General features: G+C 44.5%; 2 protein-coding genes across 5 annotated transcripts in view; one reads left to right on the top strand and one right to left on the bottom strand.

Moving 5' to 3' along the window:
- LOC132883073 (zinc finger protein 436-like) overlaps positions 1–12759 on the bottom strand; it is a 30819-nt gene extending 18060 nt beyond the window's left edge. The window contains exon 1 of one of the 2 annotated variants that reach the window (XM_060916237.1): positions 12600–12759. Coding sequence is in view for 1 of the 2 variants with exons in the window: in XM_060916236.1 (XP_060772219.1) it covers positions 5075–5083 (9 nt within the window). In the remaining variant the exon portion in view is untranslated. Of the gene's footprint in view, positions 1–5074; positions 5129–12599 lie in introns of those variants that run through there. The other variant, XM_060916236.1, reaches the window with a different exon arrangement.
- A 5425-nt stretch (positions 12760–18184) lies between these two features.
- The window catches only part of LOC132883068 (zinc finger protein 239-like), a 39066-nt gene continuing 32659 nt past the window's right edge, over positions 18185–24591 (top strand). The window contains exons 1-4 of one of the 3 annotated variants that reach the window (XM_060916226.1): positions 18185–18238; positions 19016–19209; positions 20345–20475; positions 20658–21511. In XM_060916226.1, the coding sequence (XP_060772209.1) occupies positions 20354–20475; positions 20658–21511 (976 nt within the window). In that variant the 5' untranslated portion in view covers positions 18185–18238; positions 19016–19209; positions 20345–20353. Of the gene's footprint in view, positions 18239–18287; positions 18750–19015; positions 19210–20344; positions 20476–20657; positions 21512–24591 lie in introns of those variants that run through there. The other 2 variants (XM_060916225.1, XM_060916227.1) reach the window with 2 other exon arrangements.

The following is a 24591-nucleotide window of genomic DNA, read 5'->3' on the forward strand; positions in this document are numbered from 1 at the left end:
GGAGGTCCTGGTGTCGCTTTGGCGGGAGCAGCTGTCACAGAGCCGTCTACGTCATCTCCGCATCAGAGTGAGGGGCCGCCGGCTCCTCCTTTCTCTATTGGGGAATCCCTCGTGGATTTCCCATTAGAACAATCGCGAGACGAGACTCTGCGGCATGCGTTTGACCAAGTGAGAGTAATTGATGGTCAAACGCTCCAGCCGAACGCCACCCCGTCCTACCCCTACTTCGCCGTTATGAAGGATAGGTTATACCGAGTGACGCAGGACACTCAAATTAAAGAGCGAGTCACGCAGCTTTTGATTCCGAAGAGCCGCCGGGAATTGGTATTCCAGGCGGCTCGCTTTAATCCCATGGCTGGACACTTAGGGCAGGATAAGACACTAGCCCGAATAATGGCTCAATTCTATTGGCCGGGGATTCGCGGCGATGTTCGTATGTTCGTAGGTGGTGTACGGCATGCTGCGAATGCCAGTTAGTGAATCCAGCGGCCATTCCAAAAGCGCCTTTGCGCCCTCTTCCATTGATCGAGACCCCGTTTGAGAGAATTGGGATGGATCTCGTCGGGCCATTAGATCGGTCAGCACAGGGGTACCGCTTTATATTAGTTCTGGTGGACTATGCAACGCAATACCCGGAAGTAGTGCCTCTGCGCAATATCTCAGCACGCAGTATTGCGGAGGCACTCTTCCGCGTCATCTCCCGAGTCGGAATCCCAAAAGAGATTCTGACTGATCAAGGCACTACGTTTATGTCACGAACACTGCGCGAACTGTATGGGTTATTGGGGATTAAGCCGATCCGCACCAGTGTGCGTCACCCACAAACGGACGGTTTAGTAGAACGGTTCAACCGCACCCTCAAAAATATCATTAAAAAATTCGTAAGCGAGGACGCACGTAATTGGGATAAGTGGCTCGAACCCTTGTTGTTCTCAGTGCGAGAGGTTCCACAATCCTCCACGGGGTTCTCCCCGTTCGAGTTATTATATGGGCGCAAGCCACGCGGTATCCTAGACGTGCTGCGGGAAAATTGGGAGGAGGGACCTGCACCAAGCAAGAACGAAATTCAATATGTTATGGACCTGCGCGCAAAACTCCACACGCTCACCCACCTAACCCAGGAGAATTTGCGGCAGGCCCAGGAACGGCAAGCCCGCCTGTACAACAAGGGTACGCGCCTTAGGGAGTTCACACAGGGAGATAAAGTACTTGTACTGTTGCCCACTTTGAGCTCCAAATTGATCGCCAAGTGGCAAGGACCCTTTGAGGTCACACGGCGAGTCGGGGACGTCGATTATGAGGTGAGGCGAATGGACAGGGGTGGGGCGCTACAGATTTACCACCTCAATCTGCTTAAACTCTGGAATGAGGAGGTCCCTGTGGCGTTGGTGTCGGTGGTTCCGGAGAAGGCGGAGCTGGGGCCGGAGGTTCAAAAAGGGGCATTGGCATCCCGTACCTCTCCGGTCCCCTGTGGAGACCACCTCTCCCCGACCCAACTCACGGAGGTCGCCCAGTTGCAGACCGAGTTTTCGGATGTGTTCTCGCCCCTGCCCAGTCACACGAACCTCATAGAGCACCACATAGAGACGCCCCCGGGGGTGGTAGTGCGTAGCCGCCCTTACAGGCTGCCCGAACACAAAAAAAAAAGGTAGTTCGGGAAGAACTTGAGACCATGCTCGAAATGGGCATCGTCGAGGAGTCCCACAGTGACTGGAGCAGCCCGGTGGTCTTGGTACCCAAGGCCCACGGGTCGGTCCGGTTCTGTGTGGACTATAGAAAAGTCAACGCGGTGTCTAAATTTGATGCGTACCCAATGCCTCGTATTGATGAGTTGCTCGATCGACTCGGCACGGCTCGCTTTTATTCGACACTGGATTTGACGAAGGGATATTGGCAGATCCCCTTGACTCCACTATCCCGAGAAAAAATGGCCTTTTCCACACCGTTTGGTTTACACCAATTCGTCACACTTCCGTTTGGGCTGTTTGGGGCACCCGCGACGTTTCAGCGGCTGATGGATAGAGTCCTCCGCCCCCACGCCACTTATGCGGCTGCGTATCTAGATGATATAATCATCTATAGTAATGACTGGCCGAGGCACCTTGAACATCTGAGGGCTGTCCTTAGGTCGCTGAGGTGAGCGGGGCTCACAGCCAACCCAAAGAAGTGTGTGATTGGGCGGGTGGAAGTACGGTATCTGGGCTTCCACTTGGGCAACGGGCAGGTGCGTCCCCAAATTAATAAGACGGCCGCGATTGCGGCCTGCCCGAGGCCCAAGACCAAAAAGGGGGTGAGACAGTTCCTGGGGCTGGCTGGCTATTACCGTAGGTTTATACCTAATTATTCGGACGTCACCAGCCCGCTGACTGATCTCACTAAAAAGGGGGGCCCAGATCCGGTCCAGTGGACGGAGCAATGCCAGCGGGCTTTTTCAGAGGTAAAGGCTGCACTGTGTGGGGGGCCACTTTTACACTCCCCTGACTTTTCTCTCCCCTTTGTGTTGCAGACCGATGCGTTGGACAGAGGGCTGGGGGCAGTTTTGTCCCAGGAGGTGGAGGGGGAGGACCGCCCCGTCCTCTACATCAGTAGGAAGCTGTCAGTGCGTGAGGGGCGCTACAGCACCATTGAGAAGGAATGTCTAGCGATCAAGTGGGCGGTCCTCGCCCTCCGTTACTACCTGCTGGGGCGCCCCTACACCCTCTGTTCGGACCACGCGCCCCTCCAGTGGCTCCACCGCATGAAAGATGCCAACGCGCGGATCACCCGTTGGTATCTGGCACTCCAACCCTTTAATTTCAAGGTGGTCCACAGGCCGGGGGCGCAGATAGTCGTGGTGGACTTCCTCTCCCGTCAAGGGGGGGGGGGGGGGGGGGGGGGGGGGGAGTCGGCTGCAGGCCAGACGGCTGCCCGGCCTGAGTCGGGCGGTGGGGGTATGTGGCAGCGGGGGCGTGGTCAAGCACCGGTCTGTGACAGGAGGGCGGAGTCAGGGAAGGTAAGTGGCAGAATCACTACACCTGAGAGCAATTAACCTGTGTTTGTGTGTCTTCCCAGTGACCGCGCCCTATTTAAGGAGGGAGAGTGAGAGCAGAGGGAATGATCCCCGAACAAGACGCCTGTCGTGTGTGTCTGTCTGCTTAGAATAAATATTGTTCACTGAAAAGTGTGGCAATAAAAGCCCTATTTCCAAAACCTGATCTCTGTCCTGCCGTCCTCTGTGCTCCACCCACCCATACGAACTGCCACACTTCTTCTTTAAGAGGCTCCTCTGTCCTCCACTCATTACCTGTATTAATGGCACCTGTTTGAACTCGTTATCAGTATAAAAGACACCTGTCCACAACCTCAAACAGTCACACTCCAAACTCCACTATGGCCAAGACCAAAGAGCTGTCAAAGGACACCAGAAACAAAATTGTAGACCTGCACCAGGCTGGGAAGACTGAATCTGCAATAGGTAAGCAGCTTGGTGTGAAGAAATCAACTATGGGAGCAATTATTAGAAAATGGAAGACATACAAGACCACTGATAATCTCCCTCGATCTGGGGCTCCACGCAAGATCTCACACCATGGGGTCAAAATGATCACAAGCACGGTGAGCAAAAATCCCAGAACCACACGGGGGGACCTAGTGAATGACCTGCAGAGAGCTGGGACCAAAGTAACAAAGGCTACCATCAGTAACACACTACGCCGCCAGGGACTCAAATCCTGCAGTGCCAGACGTGTCCCCCTGCTTAAGCCAGTACATGTCCAGGCCCGTCTGAAGTTTGCTAGAGAGCATTTGGATGATCCAGAAGAGGATTGGGAGAATGTCATATGGCCAGATGAAACCAAAATAGAACTTTTTGGTAAAAACTCAACTTGTCGTGTTTGGAGGAGAAAGAATGCTGAGTTGCATCCAAAGAACACCATACCTACTGTGAAGCATGGGGGTGGAAACATCATGCTTTGGGGCTGTTTTTCTGCAAAGGGACCAGGACGACTGATCCGTGTAAAGGAAAGAATGAATGGGGCCATGTATCGTGAGATTTTGAGTGAAAACCTCCTTCCATCAGTAAGGGCATTGAAGATGAAACGTGGCTGGGTCTTTCAGCATGACAATGATCCCAAACACACCGCCCGGGCAACGAAGGAGTGGCTTCGTAAGAAGCATTTCAAGGTCCTGGAGTGGCCTAGCCAGTCTCCAGATCTCAACCCCATAGAAAATCTTTGGAGGGAGTTGAAAGTCTGTGTTGCCCAGCGACAGCCCCAAAACATCACTGCTCTAGAGGAGATCTGCATGGAGGAATGGGCCAAAATACCAACAGTGTGTGAAAACCTTGTGAAGACTTACAGAAAACGTTTGACCTCTGTCATTGCCAACAAAGTATTGAGATGAACTTTTGTTATTGACCAAATACTTATTTTCCACCATAATTTGCAAATAAATTCTTTAAAAATCAGACAATGTGATTTTCTGGATTTTTTTTCTCATTTTGTCTCTCATAGTTGAAGTGTACCTATGATGAAAATTACAGGCCTCTCTCATCTTTTTAAGTGGGAGAACTTGCACAATTAGTGACTGACTAAATACTTTTTTGCCCGTGTGTGTGTGTATATTTTAGAGATGCACTGATTGCAATTTTTTGGGCTGATTCCGATTTCCCATGGAGTGTGACCTGCCGATACCGATTTTGGCTGATTCCGATTTCATTTTTTCAAACCACTTCACAGCACACACAGACTATTTTCTTTTTATCTTTTCTTTAATAGAACATTCTGCCAGATTTTCAGTAATAAATTTAACACCTCAAAGGTTGAAAACAAACAAAAAGACATTGTTCTTTGTAAAATCTTTCTTCATGTTTAATATTAACATATTAATTCCTGAAATAGGAAATTCACACAGACATTTTTTCTTTTCCCATCCAATATCTGGCACAAAAACAACTTCCCCCTCATATATTATTTGCCTACTGCAATGGAACACACTTTCATAAGCCTGTTTAGATCTGAAAACTTCTGCCTTATAGAACAACCCATTTCTTCATTCAGTATCAAAATACAAAAATAATTTCCAGTCATACTTATACCATAGCCATTCTATCATCTTTGTCAAATGTGTATTTGTAGAGTAATTTCCCATGGAATCAAGTGCAACCAAGCCTGTAAAACAAACAAAGACATTTTTTTTCTCTCTCTCTTTGTACAAATCTAATGTATTAATTCCTGTAATGGGAAATTCATACAACCACAAACATATTCTTCTTTTCACATCCAATATCTGGCACACAAAAAAAATTCATTAGATTTGGATATATTGCTTTGGAACACTTTCATATTTAGGTCTGAAAACTTAACCCTTATGGAACAGCCCTTTTCTTCTTCCCACATTCAGTAACAAAAAATACAAAAATAATTTTCAGTCATACTGCCATCTGCCATTATATCATATTTGACAAATGTGTATTTGTCTGGTCTTTTTCAATGAAAACAGGTGATACACTTGCCATATAAGGATATACAATTAACAAGTAAATAAAAATAAATAGGTGAAACTTAAATAAAAGTGCATGTAAGAGTGTTAATCTATTAGCCAGTGAATGCACACTTGACTATTGTAATTACTTGTGCATTAATGGCAAGTTTTTCTTTGAAAACAGAAGCATTTCTACCTTGTCACCAGAGTCTGTTTCTTCTGTCATCTACCACATGTCCAGCCAAGCTAAATAAGCGCTCACTGTCAACACTTGTGCATGGCGCACACGGGCAAGCTGAGCTAGAGCAGGGAAACGGTCTTTGTTTATCCTCCAATAGGCCAGTGCATTCTCACCTCTGCCAATAGGCACGTAGCTCTGTACCTGCACAGACAAGGGGCTGGCCAGATGTTGTTCCACCTCAGTATTTTCCTTCAAGATTTCATCATGAAGTGAAAGCAGTATGCTGCATGGCTTTTTGGCAGCAGATGCTTCCTCTGGGTCAGGTTCAGAGGCTATGGATTCTTCAGCAGGTTCCTCTGGTGTGCATGTGAACTCCCTCTGCAGTGCAGTCTGAAGCTCCTGGATCACTTGATCTTTCAGTTCTCTCGAGAAGTAACGATTTTTATACCTTTTGCACAATAGTAAGATTCAAAAATAATTGTTTCATGAGTTGTTTGTTTAAATAGGCTACATTACATACATACATAGGCCTACATTACCAACTTACCTTGGGTCAAGAACCGTGGCCAACGTGTAAAGGGGCTCCTTTTCGATGTCACCAAACCTTCTCCGAACTGCCTCCAACAAGGTTGATTTTGCCGTACCCACTCCATGGCCTGTATCAGCTGTTCTCTCCAAAAGCCGTTTCAGTACAGTGATTGATGGAATGACGTCTGAGGCTAATGCAGTTGATGAACTTATCTCCTTTGTAAGCTGTTCCAAAGGAGCGAGAAGAGTGAGCACGTTCTCAATTAACCCCCACTGATTCGCACTTAGAGTGGCTGGTAGTTCGTGGTCTGCTGCGAAAGCCCCTAGCGCACATTTCTGCTCAATCAATGACTGTAGCATATAGAAGGTGCTATTCCATCTTGTAATGACATCTTGTTGTAGGCATTTCCTTTGTTGACCGAGCTCTGCTTGGATAGTATACAGACGTGAGGAGGCCAGTGGTGAGTGTTTAAAATGTCCAACGATTTTTCTCCCCGTTTTCACCGTGTCAATGATGCTGCGTTGGGACAGCAGACACTCGTTCACTGCCAGCTGCAGCGTGTGTGCCATGCAGGGCAAGCTTGGCAAGTCAGCGTCTTTCACTGCTTTAATCATGTTCCTCGCATTGTCCCGCAACACCACATGAACCCTTGTCTCGTCGATTCCCCAATGTTGTAGCATTCTCTCGAAGGCAAAGACCAGATTCGCGGCAGTGTGGGACCCGGTCATCTCTTGACATTGTAGCATGACATGTACCTCTTTTCCACCAAATCAGTTCCAGGGCTGGTTCGGGGCCGGTGCGGGTGCTGGTTCACAACTCGTTCAACTTGCGAGCCAGCTGAGAACCAGTTTGCTTTTCCATAGCTCGCGGTGCTAAGGGAAGCCACGTCATTACGTTGCTGTATACGTCAGTTACGTTGCTGTATACGTCAGTTACGTCACTACGTTTGCATAAACCTTAGCGTGAATATCGAAGCAAAAACAACATGGAAGAAGCAGCAGCAACAACAACAACAGTAATAATAATGGCTGACTTTGCGTTTGTACAGCTGCTGCTTCTCGTCGCTTAAAAATGGCGATCTTTCGCGGTCTTGTTATTGTTGTTGGTCTTAACAACTCCGCCCCCCCGCTGACGTAAGCGGTTCTTTCCTCTGGCCCAGCAGAGAGTTGGTGCGAGCCTGGAACTGGTTTTTCTGGCCCCAGAGCCAGTTCCTTGTCAGTGGAATCAGAAAACCCAGTTCCAAACTAAGCACTGGCCCCGAACCAGCCCTGGAACTGCTTTGGTGGAAAAGGGGCAATGGTGGAGTTGAAAATTGTCATCCACCCACTGTGCAGTTAGGCTCAGCATCGACATCAGGCTTACATTAGACGTCCAAATGTCCATGGTAAAACTAAAACGAGTTTTGGGATTTGCATGCAAGATTCTGTGAATGAACTGTGAGACGTTCTCAAACATCTCCTTAAGCGCAACATCCGAGAAATACCGTCTGCTTGGTATTTCATTCATATCTTGGGCTCAGGTGGTTAATAAGACTTCTGAAACCGATATTTTCAACCACGGAAAACAGCTGATCATCCAGAGCAATGAACTCCATAATTTTCCTTGTTATGGCTTTACTCTTTTCACTGCTGAAAAAAATTTACCAGAGGTTGCTGACTAGTGGATGGATCATCACCTGGTTCAGAGCTCATATCAGCTTGACGTTTAGTCTGGCAGCCTTTGTTAGCATCTTCAAACTTTGCGAAATCAGCTAGGTGATGCCGTTTTAAATGCCGGATCAAATTGGTTGTACCAAATGTTTTTGCCGTGGTCCCTCCACGCCTTACTTGGCATTTGCAGGTGTCACAAATTGCAAAGTTGTTGTCTTCTTCAGACACACTAAAGAACTTCCATATAGCCAACATCTTGGTTACCGTTAACTCGAGTGAGTTCTAGGCTGTGTGAGTTTGGTATTGCGCGTGGTGTGGTCATGTGATACACAAGTTTTGATCGGCAGAAAATTGGCAGATGGGTTGTTTTACAATCAGGGTACAAAGTTTGTGTCACAGGGGTCCAAAATTCAAATTGATTCAAACTGGTTCTTGTACCAGTGTTTAAGTGAAGGACAAGTTAAAGAACAGATTTCAGGTAATTTTTTGATGGTAGTTTTGTGTAATCTGCTATAAGGTGGGAGAAACAAATGAAGTGATTCTCGGAGAGGACATTTTTTTTTTGACAATTCAGAATCCACTACTTCCATAGTGCTTTTAAATATAAGGCTGTAAGCTTTGTGTTAGTTGTCTCTAATATTTATGTCCCAATATCTTGACCACATTATAGGATGAAAATAATAATTTTAGATATGTTATTTTATATTGAAAAATTAGCTGTCTCGGAGAGGACGTTTTTTTGACACAATTACAGACTAATTTGATCAAAATAGTCTGAAAACTTACTGGCATTCAACATTAAAACTTAACTATGTTTCCAATGATATGGAACCAAATATGTGTTTTATGGTATAAAGAATGATTTAAGTGCATCCCTTTTGGAGCTACCTGTGGGCAAAAAAAGCACTTTTTCTAAGGCCCAATCCCAATTCTAATTTCTACCCCTCCCCCTCCCCCTTCGCCTTCCCCTTGGCCCTTCCCCTTGAAACTGAGCTACAAGGGATAGGGCTTGAAATTCAACCCTTACGTATTGGGATAGCCCTTCAATGATCGCATACGTCATCGCGTACCTCCGTCAGCGTTTACGTTAGCAAAACGCAACCAAATGCGTCATTGGCTGCGACCAGCCGCTACAGTCAGAGCCAGAAATCTCTGCTGGCAGGGTGTGATTTGTTAACTAACACCACTGAATGGGAGATCTTTGGCGCTTCGTGCACCACATCCGACAGAATGAGGTGTCAGAACACTCATGTAAACAATAAAAGCGAGAATAACAGAACAAAACGTACGCAGTAAAGCAACCGAAAACAATACTCACTCCCAAAGCTTTTTAGCAGCAGCTTGGATTTCAGAAATCGCTGCTCATTCTCAGCTCGAAAGCGAATCAAGCGGCGTGTTTCCTCTGGATAACAACTTAAAACACGTAAATAATGGAGAAAATACATTTATGACAATCTTTCGCCGCGGGAACCGCCATCTTTATGAAATCCGCATGAAATCTCGCTGAAATCCGCATGGCATTGTGGGAAATCACTCAAACCCCTTCGTTCTGAGTCTGCTCCAGGAAAATCTCCGTTTGGAGGGGTACAGAAGCCCTCCCCCTTCCCCTACCCCTCCGCGTTAACTGGGATTGGGATACCCCTACCCCTTCACGTGAACGCGCAAAATGGAGGGGAAGGGCCAAGGGGTTGGTCCAAGGGGTGAAATGGGATTCGGCCTAAATGACACGAGTAATTTTGCTAAATATGACATATATTGCCATACATTCACCAAAAATAACGTTATCACCAAATGTTTTTTTGCATGGTAAATAGAGCGATCACAGGGCTACAATAAACAACCAAGTTTATTTAGTCAAGCCTTTTGATATTGAAGATAATAAGTGTTAAATGTGATTTTTAGCTTGCGGACCCTGATTGTAAAACAACCCATATTTTGATTTTGACCGGCCTGTCGCTGGTCATGGCTGATCACGTGAAAATTGGCCGATTCTGATTGGCAGCCGGTCAATCGGTGCATCTCTATATTATATATATACACACACACAACCCTGATTCCAAAAAAGTTGGGACAAAGTACAAATTGTAAATAAAAACGGAATGCAATGATGTGGAAGTTTCAAAATTCCATATTTTATTCAGAATAGAACATAGATGACATATCAAATGTTTAAACTGAGAAAATGTATAATTTAAAGAGAAAAATTAGGTGATTTTAAATTTCATGACAACAACACATCTCAAAAAAGTTGGGACAAGGCCATGTTTCCCACTGTGAGACATCCCCTTTTCTCTTTACAACAGTCTGTAAACGTCTGGGGACTGAGGAGACAAGTTGCTCAAGTTTAGGGATAGGAATGTTAACCCATTCTTGTCTAATGTAGGATTCTAGTTGCTCAACTGTCTTAGGTCTTTTTTGTCGTATCTTCCGTTTTATGATGCGACAAATGTTTTCTATGGGTGAAAGATCTGGACTGCAGGCTGGCCAGTTCAGTACCCGGACCCTTCTTCTACGCAGCCATGATGCTGTAATTGATGCAGTATGTGGTTTGGCATTGTCATATTGGAAAATGCAAGGTCTTCCCTGAAAGAGACGTCGTCTGGATGGGAGCATATGTTGCTCCAGAACCTGGATATACCTTTCAGCATTGATGGTGTCTTTCCAGATGTGTAAGCTGCCCATGCCACACGCACTAATGCAACCTCATACCATCAGAGATGCAGGCTTCTGAACTGAGCGCTGATAACAACTCGGGTCGTCCTTCTCCTCTTTAGTCCGAATGACACGGCGTCCCTGATTTCCATAAAGAACTTCAAATTTTGATTCGTCTGACCACAGAACAGTTTTCCACTTTGCCACAGTCCATTTTAAATGAGCCTTGGCCCAGAGAAGACGTCTGCGCTTCTGGATCATGTTTAGATACGGCTTCTTCTTTGAACTATAGAGTTTTAGCTGGCAACGGCGGATGGCACGGTGAATTGTGTTCACAGATAATGTTCTCTGGAAATATTCCTGAGCCCATTTTGTGATTTCCAATACAGAAGCATGTCTGTATGTGATGCAGTGCCGTCTAAGGGCCCGAAGATCACGGGCACCCAGTATGGTTTTCCGGCCTTGACCCTTACGCACAGAGATTCTTCCAGATTCTCTGAATCTTTTGATGATATTATGCACTGTAGATGATGATATGTTCAAACTCTTTGCAATTTTACACTGTCGAACTCCTTTCTGATATTGCTTCACTATTTGTCGGCGCAGAATTAGGGGGATTGGTGATCCTCTTCCCATCTTTACTTCTGAGAGCCGCTGCCACTCCAAGATGCTCTTTTTATACCCAGTCATGTTAATGACCTATTGCCAATTGACCTAATGAGTTGCAATTTGGTCCTCCAGCTGTTCCTTTTTTGTACCTTTAACTTTTCCAGCCTCTTATTGCCCCTGTCCCAACTTTTTTGAGATGTGTTGCTGTCATGAAATTTCAAATGAGCCAATATTTGGCATGAAATTTCAAAATGTCTCACTTTCGACATTTGATATGTTGTCTATGTTCTATTGTGAATACAATATCAGTTTTTGAGATTTGTAAATTATTGCATTCCGTTTTTATTTAGAATTTGCACTTTGTCCCAACTTTTTTGGAATATATATGATTCCACGCTTATGGGTACTGAAATGGGGACATGAACTTATTCACCTAAAACCATTTCTTTTTTTACCATCAGGTCACAAAACATGTAATCTTTAATGAATGATATGTTAAAAGATAACTTTAATTTTCTGAGATGTAATAAAAACATATTTATATGCCAAAGTCAAGCCTATGAGTTCCAAAATGATGTCTGTTACATTACTTCCGTTACGATTGTCCATCTCGTGTCTGTTACAAATTAATTACAATCTAGCTATATACCATGTTAATCTTATTGAAAGAATGTGTATGTTTATTCTACTACACATGTTTATTAATTAATTCATTCATTCATTATCTCTAGCCGCTTTATCCTTCTACAGGGTCGCAGGCAAGCTGGATCCTATCCCAGCTGACTACGGGCGAAAGGCGGGGTTCACCCTGGACAAGTCGCCAGGTCATCACAGGGCTGACACATAGACACAGACAACCATTCACACTCACATTCACACCTACGCTCAATTTAGAGTCACCAGTTAACCTAACCTGCATGTCTTTGGACTGTGGGGGAAACCGGAGCACCCATGTTTATTAATTATATTTGCTAAAACATCACCTTCCTATGTTTCAAAAAGTAATTCTACATTGTTAAAATTGAGAATCTATATGTCCACAACACTTCTGTTACGTTCTGACTTTGGCATATAAATATGTTTTTATTACATCTCAGAAAATTAAAGTTATCTTTTAACATATCATTCATTAAAGATTACATGTTTTGTGACCTGATGGTAAAAAAAAGAAATGGTTTTAGGTGAATTTTTAAAAATAAGTTCATGTCCCCATTTCAGTACCCATAAGCGTGGAATCACTCAAATAAAATCAATACATACACACTTTTAGTTCAGTTTGGTTCACACAAACATTTACACACAACTTTCTGAAAAGATTGAGATCCTAAATGAGGCCTGATGTTAGTGATGGATAACTACATTATTATTATTATTATTATTATTATTATTAACCAGTGTCTCACTCTCTCACTGATAAACAACAATAATTCAGCAAGTTTTCACTCATGAATGAGTGTGTGTATGTTGAGAGTGTGTGTTTTCCCTGAAGCAGGCTGAGAGTGTGTGTGTGTGTGTGTACCTGTGTGTGTGTGTGAACCCCAGCAGCTCAGGCTGTCAGTGCAGTGCAGTGCTGCTCCTCCTCTCAGCCCTGCAGCCCTGCGCTCTCCCAGACAGGGAAACACAGCCAGGAGGAGCTTCAGGAGGAACAATGAACCTCATCAGACTGCTCAGCTGCTTACTCAGGTCGAAAAGAAAAGAAAAGAAAAGCTGCAGCTCTTCTTCTTCTGTTGTGATTTTACAGCGCAGTTAATGTTCAGCGCCGCCTGCTGGAGAACTCTGTAACTGTCCGTTACCATGGAAACCAAACCGGAAGTGTTCAGACTCGGATGAATGTGGTGGTGTGTTCATGCAGGTTTGTCTCCCTGGTCTTCAGGAGAACATTTCATGACCTTAAGTACATGAAGAAAAAAAAAACACTGAGACAAATATAAAAACGTACACATAGTTACCTTGAGGTCCAATAATGATCCCTGGGGTACTTTAGTGTCGATTGTACCTTGGGGGACAGAAATGGACTCCGACTGTACCCCTATTTCTGGCAGATTTTAGTTCGAAAAACTACCACATTACAAAATAATCAGCGAACACTGTTGTATTCGCTCTTCTGATCTCACTTCAGCTGTGTTCAGCACCGGGGCTAGGCCCACACGTCTACAGCGTCGGAGTCTTACTGAGTGAAGCCGAGAGCCAATGGAACGGCACGGTAATGATAATGATGTTAGTTCAAGATGAAGTAGATTGAGCAGCAGAATCTGTAGACCTGAAGCACTGCTAATTTGTAATAGTTTGATCATTTGTAGATCATGAGAATAGTATCGTTCCAACCACAAATCTTGAGGTGTATTTTTCCCACTCCCTGTTCCAAAACTGTTTTGTACTTGCTGTTTCAAATGCCAGTGATTTTATTTATAATAACAACAACAATAATAAATACTAAAATACTCGACTTGTCATTTTCACTGTTGTGTATTGAGACGGAGATCACTACATGTATGTTAGATCTCATGCATGTACATTTTCTACAAGGTCACAGGGGCTGGTCTGTTAGGTGGGGTTTACATTAGACCGTATCAGCGGATCATCAGATTAACGTTTTTAAAACGATTAGTGTGCACACAGCAACGCCAATACACGGATACGCTCGGCTCCACAGGCATCCTGCGCTCCAAATCACTCCGCCCTGAACAGCGAGTGCCCTCTGGAGGGTGCGCACTCCGGCCCTGCGCAGCTCACAGAGCGCGCGAGTGAAGTGAACAAGCAGTGATTCGGGACTGAGCCGCTGTGTGTGTGATCCCAGCGCATATCACTTACCACTTGCAAGTGGAAGGATGGCAAGCCTAAAGACAATCATAACTACACAATGGGCAGTATTTGCATCAGTATTTGCAGTATTTTCATACTTTTATACTCTTTAATGAAAGGTGATACAAGGCGGAAGTCCGCACCATTTTTCAGCAGTCGCATCACATGACCAACGCCAGCGAATCAGGAAGGTGGATGTCACAGTGACGTTGTCCAATGACGATGCCAGCTAGAGCTCATCTCGTCACACAGCAAGGCACGCGTCACACATCTCGCCCCCAGCAGGGCGCGCGTCACACATCTCGCCCCACAGCAGGGCACGCGTCACACATCTCGTCACACAGCAAGGCACGCGTCACACATCTCGCCCCACAGCAGGGCGCGCGTCACACATCTCGCCCCACAGCAGGGCGTGCATCACACATCTCGCCCCACAGCAGGGCGCGCGTCACACATCTCACCCCACAGCAAGGCGCACCTCACACATCTCGCCCCACAGCAGGGCGCGCGTCACACATCTCGCCCCACAGCAGGGCGTGCATCACACATCTCGCCCCACAGCAGGGCGCGCGTCACACATCTCACCCCACAGCAAGGCGCACCTCACACATCTCGCCCCACAGCAGGGCGCGCGTCACACATCTCGCCCCACAGCAGGGCGCGCTTCACACATCTCGCCCCCCAGCAGGGTGCGTGTCACACATCTCGCCCCACAGCAGGGCGCGCTTCACACATCTCGCCCCCCAGCAGGCCGTGCAATGTAATGAATCATCACCGCCATGACCCATGACTCGGAACCGGAGAGCAGTGGACGGGTTGTGTGTCTGTGCTGTGATGAACAGAGGTCTCCAGCAGGCGGCGCTGTGAACACGAACTCTCAGGTAAACCGAAACTCACCACAGAAGAAGCAGCAGCTGGAGGGTTTATTGATCCTGTTGGTGTCTTTCACCATCGGGGTTTCCATCATTCTCCTCTCTGTGTGTGAATAAATCCTCCTGGGCGGGGTTTAATCCTCCTGGGCGGGGTTACACAGATAGAGTTCCAGGGAAAAAGCTGAACTCCTCTGAAAGCCCAGAGTTGTGTGCGTTTGTGTTGGAGGTTCTGTGTTAAGCCGGTGTTCTGATAAACGGTCCTCCATCCACGAAGCGTCCTACGGTAGGAGGGGATGTCAGACATGTCTGTCGAGCAGTCCTACATTGCAGGAAATCCTACAGTGTGATTCAACTTTAACTTTTAGTTATAGTTCGCGTTTTTTCCCTCTGCAAAGAACAGCTTCTACACTGATACAACGTCCACCAACCCTGTCAGAATTCATATGAATGTAGGACGTCCTGACAATTCAAACGACTCCGTCAGAATATGTAGAATTAATAGGTTTTATTTTTGTCACTATTCACAAGTACCATTTGCTCTATTAAAATGAGTGTAGGACGTTCTTACAATTCAAATGACACCGCAGGACGTTCTCACAACTCATATGACCCCGTCAGAATATGCTTCTACAGGATAGGAGTGTAGGACGTTCTGACAGTTCAAACGACCTCGTCAGAATATTCTTTTACTTTAATATATGAATGCAGGACTTTCTGACAACTCAATGACCATCAGATACGCCTTTACATTAACATATGAATGTAGGAAGTTTTGACAATTCAAATGACCCCACCAGAATATACTACACTCACTGTAAAAAAGAATAAGTTAAGCTTACTTGAAAAAAGGTGGAAACTCGTTGCCTCCAATAAATGAAGTAATATAACTTGTTCTCTTTCAAGTTATCTTTACGTTTAAAAGTAATCTCCACTGAAAATATTTGTTATCCTTACTTGGAACTTGAATGTTGAGGTTGCTTAAAACCAACTCGTAATGTTTACTTCATACCAGCTAGTAAAGGTTACTTGGAGCAAAGTTGTGTTTACTGGTGTTAAATGGGTTTCTCTTACTTTCAGCTGTGTAATGGAACCTAATTCCTGATTGTAAGGTTTACTTGCAGAATCTACACCTTACTTATTTGTAAGTATCAGCAACTTGAACAATTAATGTCTCACTTACACAATAAATGTTATGTTATTTTTATTGCAAGACATAAAACGGCATAACAACATATTGGAGCATCAACACAGTTTTCATTCAGTCAATAACTTTTTTAAAGCTTACTTTCATTTAACACACCCAACCCAGAGAAGCATAACATTCCACTTAGTGTCAGTCCACCATTTCTGGAATTAAACTCATTTTCTCCACCTCCACTCGAGTTAAATAACTGAGTTTTACCTTTCTCCTGTTCATCCAGCCGTTCTCCTTGTCTGGCGACGCAACAGCACACAGAAAACAAACTTCCACAACTCATTTTGAATGATTTCATTTTATTGGAACACTTCAAGATGGCCAACTATTTGTTTTGAACAGGTTTACGGATTTGCACCAAATCTTACAAAACTTGTGTTGTGCGCGTGCGCAGTGGGGCTCTGAAGAACGAGTAGGGTGTAGAACAACTCCAACAGCTGGTCAGATAGGTCAGAAGTTGAAGCGCTTTGGTGGAAGATCGTGAAGCGGAGATATTTCAGATGTATTGGAGCAATTCCAGCGTTATGGATGTGACACTTGAACTCAAAATGGCAACAAATGACCCGGTGCATGTTTTATTGTCTCCCAGTATTTAAACAGGTGTTGCATATTTTAAGGCTGTACCATACTGGAGAAGTGATAGAACAAGAACAATTCCCATAGTACATCTAGGGCATGCCAGAAAATGCTAATAAAAGATGCGTTATGGATGTGACAGATAAAGTATCACTTTTCTTGGGTGACTGTACATTTTTATCAAACTCTGTGAAATCGTAAACCTAATGTCGAAATGGAGATATCCATTTGATAGAGGGGTCCAAGGTGAATATTAAAAAATCTTTGTTTAAAATATTTTGTATTTCATGCAGAGTTTCGGAAGGAAAAGTCAGCGTTATGGATGTGACGAAATTCCGTTATGGATGTGACGCGTCTGAAATAGACATGGCGTATGTTTAGAAAATCAGCAATTTAACCACCATAACCCTTTGAAAAACTCTCTAAATATCAGCTAAAACTATCAAAGTTCTTAAATAATATTTAGGATGGCTATTGTTTTGCTGTTTTGTGGATTTTAGCATACATTTCTGTGGCTTGTGGGAATAATATAGAATTGTACATGATCAAAGTTGATTTTAGCTTGGGGTTTACATTATAAGAAAGAAAGACTGTATTAGGTTGGTTACAAATTGGTTCAACTTATTCACATCTGTAAAATACAGGCGTAGGTGATATCTCTGGGAGTGGTTTTGATGTATTACATGTTGCTTTATTTTTGCATGGTGAGGTTGACATTTACATGGAATTGCCCATTGCAAGACTCACGCAATGGTTAGAAATCAGCACTATGTTAGATTAAGTAGTAAAGATTGAATGCACGCCGTTAATCTGCACCGTTTATAGCACAGCTGATGTAGGACAAAAATCTGTTCAAATGCCAAGAAATATATCTGTGACGAATCTCAGTCATCCAGGTCCATAGTAATCTGTAATGTAATTCGTCACAGATATGTTTCTACGCACTTTGGGATGAGATCCCTATGAGAGGACTTCCAGAAAACTGGCAGACATCTTAGCCAGAGAGGATCGTTCATTTCTGTCAACCTGGAACGACCATCACTGAACAGAGGTGGGGGTCTAAGACATCTTTTATCAGCCATCAGCATTCTGATTCGGATTATCTTCACAGATTCTCCCTATTAAGGGCAGCACGGTGGTGTAGTGGTTAGCGCTGTCGCCTCACAGCAAGAAGGTCCGGGTTCGAGCCCTGTGGCCGGCGAGGGCCTTTCTGTGCAGAGTTTGCATGTTCTCCCCGTGTCCGCGTGGGTTTCCTCCGGGTGCTCCGGTTTCCCCCACAGTCCAAAGACATGCAGGTTAGGTTAACTGGTGACTCTAAATTGAGCATAGGTGTGAATGTGAGTGTGAATGGTTGTCTGTGTCTACGTGTCAGCCCTGTGATGACCTGGCGACTTGTCCAGGGTGAACCCCGCCTTTCGCCCGTAGTCAGCTGGGATAGGCTCCAGCTCGCCTGCGACCCTGTAGAAGGATAAAGCGGCTACAGATAATGAGATGAGATGAGATTCTCCCTATTAGTCAGACAGAAGTGAGGAAGCCTTTAGGATGAGAGGCGAAATGTTTTCAAGAATCTTCAAGCAAGTCCAGTTGCTCTCTTCAACCAACCACACAATGCCAAGAAATGACGTTTTGTGCTCTGCGCATGCGCAGTGGGGCTTTGTAGGACAGTTTATGAGAACAGCCGGAGATGAGGTGTGTGTTAAAGCCGGAGATGAGGTGTGTGAAAGTGCAGCTTGTTTCATGGTCACTAAACAGTGTTTGTTAAATTATTAGTGTTTATTAGCAGCTAAGGATGAAGCCCAAGGCAGCTTTCTCCTGATTCGCTCTTTTCACACTTCCGGGTTTGAGAAGGCGGAAACTCGTTGTTGTGTAAACTCACTTCCGGTTAATGCAGCAAGAAATAATAATAATAATAATAATAATAACAGCAGAGGCGACATCTCAGTGTCCCTGTTCTGTACCTGGCTGTCAAACAAACACACACAAGCAGCCGCAGCTGAGTTTTCATGGCTTCCCGAACAGCGGTTCTGAACGGAGCGGATGGGTTCGAGCGGTCCGCCGGGATGAAGGTCCGGACTTCACGATACTCCGAGGGAGTCGGTTTGTTTGTCGCCGGCGCTTTCATGAAGCTGACTCCACTCCAGCCATCGGCCGGAAGCGGTTAAAGCTCGGTTCAGTGCCGGCCCGGTTCTGGTGGAATAGCTGGGATGGGTCATTCTCAGAAAATGTGACAAATTCAGTTTTAAACATATAGCTTGTTTTTTCTTTAAAACCATTAATCCTGGCTGTCTATTATACATTTATTATTTAACAGTGCAAAAATGTTATTTAGCCTAAATATAACAATGTTATTACCGCCATGTGTCTAAACGAAGATTAGTGGAATTTGAATGCAAATAATCCTCTTTTTTAATTTTCACTTTTCTTTCTGAAATATTACCTCGATACCGCCACTCTTTATTGTGGAAAATATCATGATCTTTGCTTCCACAGATTTTGGTGTACAGACTGAAATACACGTGCAGGAATGGGCACTCTCCTGATCCCCAACTGGTAAAATCATGCTGTAATTCAGGGCTTTGATGATAGAGGGCAGTGCAACTCCATGAAGAAGGACCAGGATGTTGAGCAGCCATTTTGAAAAAAATCACTGGTGCATGAGTGTTGGAATCCAGGATAGTGATCAGGTAAATATGAAATTTTGAGATGTCAGGGAAATGAACTCTCTCTCCTGTTACCCCTGAATGATAAATATAATGCTTCTGCATGTTGAAAAAGTTTAGTTAACTAAGTACTAAGATGGGATAATAAATGCATAATTTATCATTTATTCTGCACTCAGTAACCTAAAAATGCCATGAGATGTCCTTACCATTACCCAGTGTTGTCTTTACCGTTACTCTGTAGGGTAACGGTAAAGACAAAATGTTTAATTCCTGAATAGCCTTTTTTTTTTTTTTTAGACTTATGGCTTGGTCTAATGTTTATAGGTCACAGAAGTTCAGTTAAAGCTAGACGGTGAAATTTAGTTGCGTCTGAAATGTGGTGATTGTGATATGTTTATTTCTGTAATATATCACAAAATATCAGACCATTCTGTGGCTGGGAAGTTATTTAATTTGAGCGGATTAAAGCAAATAATGTGCATGACATCGCTCACTTGGCGCAGTCAAGCAGACAGAGGAAGTCCGTGTGCGCATGCGCAGGTTTACCTTCTTCTTTTGGGTTTTACGGCAGCTGGCATCCACAGTGTTGCATTACTGCCATCTACAGGTTTCCCTTTGAGCGTGCACTGACTGTTCCATCATTCTGTTGCTAAACGAACAGCTGATCACACCGAGGTGCTCGCTGAGCGCCCATATTTATTAGTTTGGTCCTGCGTTTCCTTTCCTTCGTATGTAAAATTAACATCTTTTCTTCTCACTTTCTGTTACTGTAGTCGCTCTTTGACACTTCATTCGCACACTCACGTCCTCCATTTTTCTCTCCTGTTTCAAATTTGTGTCCCGCAATGTCTTGCATGAACGGGGAAAGCCCACCACGTGATGCAGGACATAGTATGTTGAATTGGGTCATGGTGAAGCAGGAAAAAGTAGCGGAGAATTTAGGGCCACACAGAGATAAATTCATTAATCATTGTATTAAAAAAAGAAAAAACTAATAAAATTGGAAGTCTGTGATTCGAGCTTTCGGTCCACAAACAAAAATAATTGGGTGTCGGGAAAATTCTTTTTATGAACTACGCTTGAAAAATCTGAAAGGCAGTACAGCTTTAAAATATCGATCTGCTTGAGCCTAATGATGTATTCTTTTCATATCTAGGCCTAAACAATGGCTGGTGGTAAAGGCAAAGAGAACTGGATTCCAAAAAAGATCCTTATGGCTAAACGCAGAGCAAGGCTATACCGAGATCCTGAAGCTCATGAGCTATACAAAGAAAGAGAAAGGCAAAGGTTAGTATATTCAAAACTGAACCTGAATATTACAGAAATATTACAAACTATGAACTTTATGAAAATAGGCAGCTTTTAAAAGCTGGTTTGGTATGGGAATATTCAAAATCAAGGCACTTTTACTTCTGAAGTGCAGACATGTTGAGAAATGGATGGTCTACAAAATATTCTTCATTTTTCAGGTATCGGCAAAGAAAAGCAGCTGGTAAGATCAAAACTGTCCATGACTTATCTGACTGCTCGTACAGAGAACAGCTTCAAAAGTGGCGCGAGTCAAAACGTAAAGAACGCATGGCCAAGAAAGAAGCAGAGAGGCATGCAAATAATGCTGAACCAGCTTTGCTTATAACACCAGTGAGAAATGCCCATCAAAACATTGGTTCCCCAGCCCCATCCCATCAAAGAAGGGCAGGGAGAAAGATGTATCGTGAAGACGGAAAGGCCTATCGAATGATTGAAAAATGGCAGCAACAAGTTCAAAACCTCAAAAATGAATTTGCTAGATACAAACGACGCCATAAAAAGATAATCCAAGAGTCTAACCTTCGTGCTACCAGTAATGCATGTACCAAACTATGGGTTAGTGATTCCCCAGCTACAAAAGCCAAGAAACTTACTGAGTCAGCCAGCAGAACTGAAGTCCGAAGACGGTTGACTTTAGGTTTCTGTCTTGCTCATTCTATCCAAAAGAAAATGTCTGAGACTAATTCAAAGAAAAGAAAAAAGCTTGTACAAGTCTTGATGGCTAACAATCTCCTTAAGAAGTATTGTTTCATGAGGAAGGCTGCCATTGAGCTGAAATTATCAAGGATGAAATTGCAACAAAAAAGAGACGCTGTCCTGAATGAAATGGCCATAACAAAACGAGCAACATCTACTGTCACAAAATTAGCCCACATGTCACAAAGGGATCGAGCAACAGAACACCTCGGTCATGAGGCTCACCCCGACCTCTCTGTGGAAGGATGTTGGCCAGAAGGCATCTCGTCTGAGCGAACCTGGCTTGATCATGGCTACATCATTGCTCCTGTTTCAGGTATGGTTTATGGCTGTGTGATACTGACAGAAAATGGTATCTCGATATTTTCTGGGATTTTCTCAATAACGATAATTAGACGATATTTTCTTATTAATAGGATATTGTTGCTTACTAATGATTTTAATATGAAAACAACATATTTAAAGGGATTTATTTACTTAAAACTGAAGCATCCATCCATCTGTTATCTACACCACTCATCCGTCAGGGTCGTGGAGAAGCTGGAGCCAATCCCAGTTGACTTCAGGAGTGAAGCGGGGTTTTGGCAGTCTGTCACAGGGCTAATATAGATGGGTATTTAGTCACTGGATAAAATCAGAACTCCTGCTGAGTTTATGAGCACAAAATCACCCTGAATAGAATATTATTACAGCACCATGAACGAACCATCGAATTGTCGTGTCATGTTTTTCACCTCAGTAAATCACTGCACCGTCTTGTGACGGTGAAACCAATAATGAGATGCTCATCGCAGTTACGAATACATATTTATTCCTTTCTTTGACGCCGCATGCCATGTGCCAGAAACGACACCAGCACATTTATTATGGTGTGACTCTGCTGGGTGCCTGGGGGACAGCAGTGAACCAGCACTTTCACTTTACACCACTACTGTAGAGTTACCAAACAATATCACACTACATACGTCAAACAGGTGTCTGGTTTCATCTGTCATGGCCACACATCTCGCAGCGCCATTCGGACTAATCCCCGTGCATCTGTTCTTGATTAGAGCTCAGTCACAGCGCAGACATTTATATAAGGACTCTTATGCCGCTTTTCCACTACAAACGCGGCTGAGTCGGGCTGAGCCGTGCCGTGCTGAGTCGGGCTGAGCGGGGCTGTTGGAGTTGCATTTCGACTACAACCGCGCTGAACCGTGCTGGCTGGAAGTGGGTGGACACACTGGGTGGAGTTAGCGAAAGTGGGTGGACGTCAGGTGATGTCGTTAAGCAGCGCAAACAGTGACATCAGTGAGCTTTTAAGCGGTAGTCTCACGACCCGAATAGTAAACAATAAACATGGAGGACATGGAGTCGTTAGTGTTGCTGGTCTTGGTGCTGTGGCTTGTTGTCACCGACAACGCGGACAGATACTGGCAAGAGCGTATAGATGAGACGAGGCGCATAAGGCTTCAGAAATTCTCGTAATTCGTAATTCTTCTCCTTCTGGGTTTGCGGTGTTTACAGATCCCAGCGCGCTCGCGGGGCGTGTGTGGGCATGTGAGGACACTCCTCCTCACCAATCAGTGCACAGGGGAGTGTCTGCTCACGCCCCCAGCCTCACTCGGCTCGCTTTGGCTCGCTTCAGCCCCACTCCAAAACGGTGCGAGTTTTAGGGGCTAAGCAGGGCTGAAGCGAGCTGAGTCGTGCTGGTTTTTGGTAGTCGAAACGCGAGCCGTGTCGGGCTGAAGTGAGCTGAAGCGAGCTGAAAAAGGGTAGTGGAAAAGGGCCATTAGTAACACACAAACTTTGCAAAAGCCTTGTATTTTGTCACTTTTTGGACTACAGCGTGCACATTGAACAAGACAGAAGCCTTCGCATCGAGGTCTACTGGAAACCCACACACACAGACCACTACCGACTGTTTGACTTTCACCACGCACTGGAACACAAATTGGGAGTCATTAGGGCCTTACATCACCAGGCTCCAAACGTTCTTACAACGGTAGAGGGAAAAGAGAAGGAGCAAAAACACCTCAAGGAAGCACTTCAGAAGTGCGGGTATCCCAACTGGGCTTTCGTCAAGACCAGGAAAAAGAAACCTAACAGACAGGGAAGAAAACGGCAACAAACGCAAGAACATTGTCATTCCCTACATTTCTGGACTATCTGAGAAACTCAGGAGGATCTTCTACAAACACAGCATCCTTGTACACTTCAGACCCAGTAACACTCTGAGGCAGAAATTGGTCCACCCTAAGGACAGAATACCTAGGCACAAACAGGACAACATGGTGTATTCAATTCATTGCAGTGAGGAATGCACAGACCTGTACATTGGGAAAGCAAAACAACTGCTTCATGGCTCAACACAGGAGAGCCAGGTCCTTAAACCAGGACTCTGCAGTCAATCTTCATCTCAATAACAAAGGATGCTTGTTTCAGGACTGCAATGTACGCATTTTAGCCAGAGAAGACCGGTGGTTTGAAAGAGGAGTAAAAGAAGCCATCTTAATCAACCTGGAATGACCATCGCTGAACAGAGGAGGTGATCTGAGACCCCACTTCTCAGCCACCTACAATGCAGCCCTTGGCAAATGTCCCAGAAAACTGAATACACATCCACACCAAAACTCAGCTGACTTCAATGACCCACATGATGGCAGAGAGAGCCAATGACCCACAGATCACCCTAATGACCCTTGAGGCTGCTAACACCGTTCACACCTGGCCTCCAGTGACCCAAACACCTACAGGATGACTGAGAGGGTTAATGACCCATGTGACCTCAACAACTCTCCTTAGGGTTGCTTTTGGTCCACTAGAGGATAAATACCTGGAACTCCCCACTCATCAGACAGAACTGAAGAAGCCTTTCGGATGAGAGGTGAAATCTCTTCAAGGATTTTAAGCAAGTCCAGTTGCCTTCTTTAGCGCCTACGGATAAACATGTTGTGAAGATCGGACTTTGATGGACCTCTGTTCTTTAAATAAAACAAGGCAAATACTCACCGGATTGTCATTCCATTGACTGAAAACACCGGACTCTGATTTCACCTTCAAATTAACTGCTAATCCTAGAGATTCACATCCTCCACACTTGCAAATCCTTTTCCACCGATATTCTATTGAACAAGATATTTAATGTTCAAACTGAAACTTTGGTTTTTTTGTAAGTATACACTCATTCTGAATTTGATGCCTGCAACATGTTCCAAAAAAGGTGGGACAGGGGCTTGTTTACCACTGTGTTACATCACAGTTTCTTTTAACAACATTCAGTAAGTGTTTTGAAACTGAAGACACTAATTTGTTGAAGTTTTGAAAGTGAAATTCTCTCTCATTCTTGTTCAACAGTCAGGGTCTCTGACATATTTTGCACTTCATATGATGCACCACACATTTTCAATGGGA

Source organism: Neoarius graeffei, chromosome 3, assembly GCF_027579695.1.
Source record: "Neoarius graeffei isolate fNeoGra1 chromosome 3, fNeoGra1.pri, whole genome shotgun sequence".
NCBI classification, from domain to species: Eukaryota; Metazoa; Chordata; class Actinopteri; order Siluriformes; family Ariidae; genus Neoarius; species Neoarius graeffei.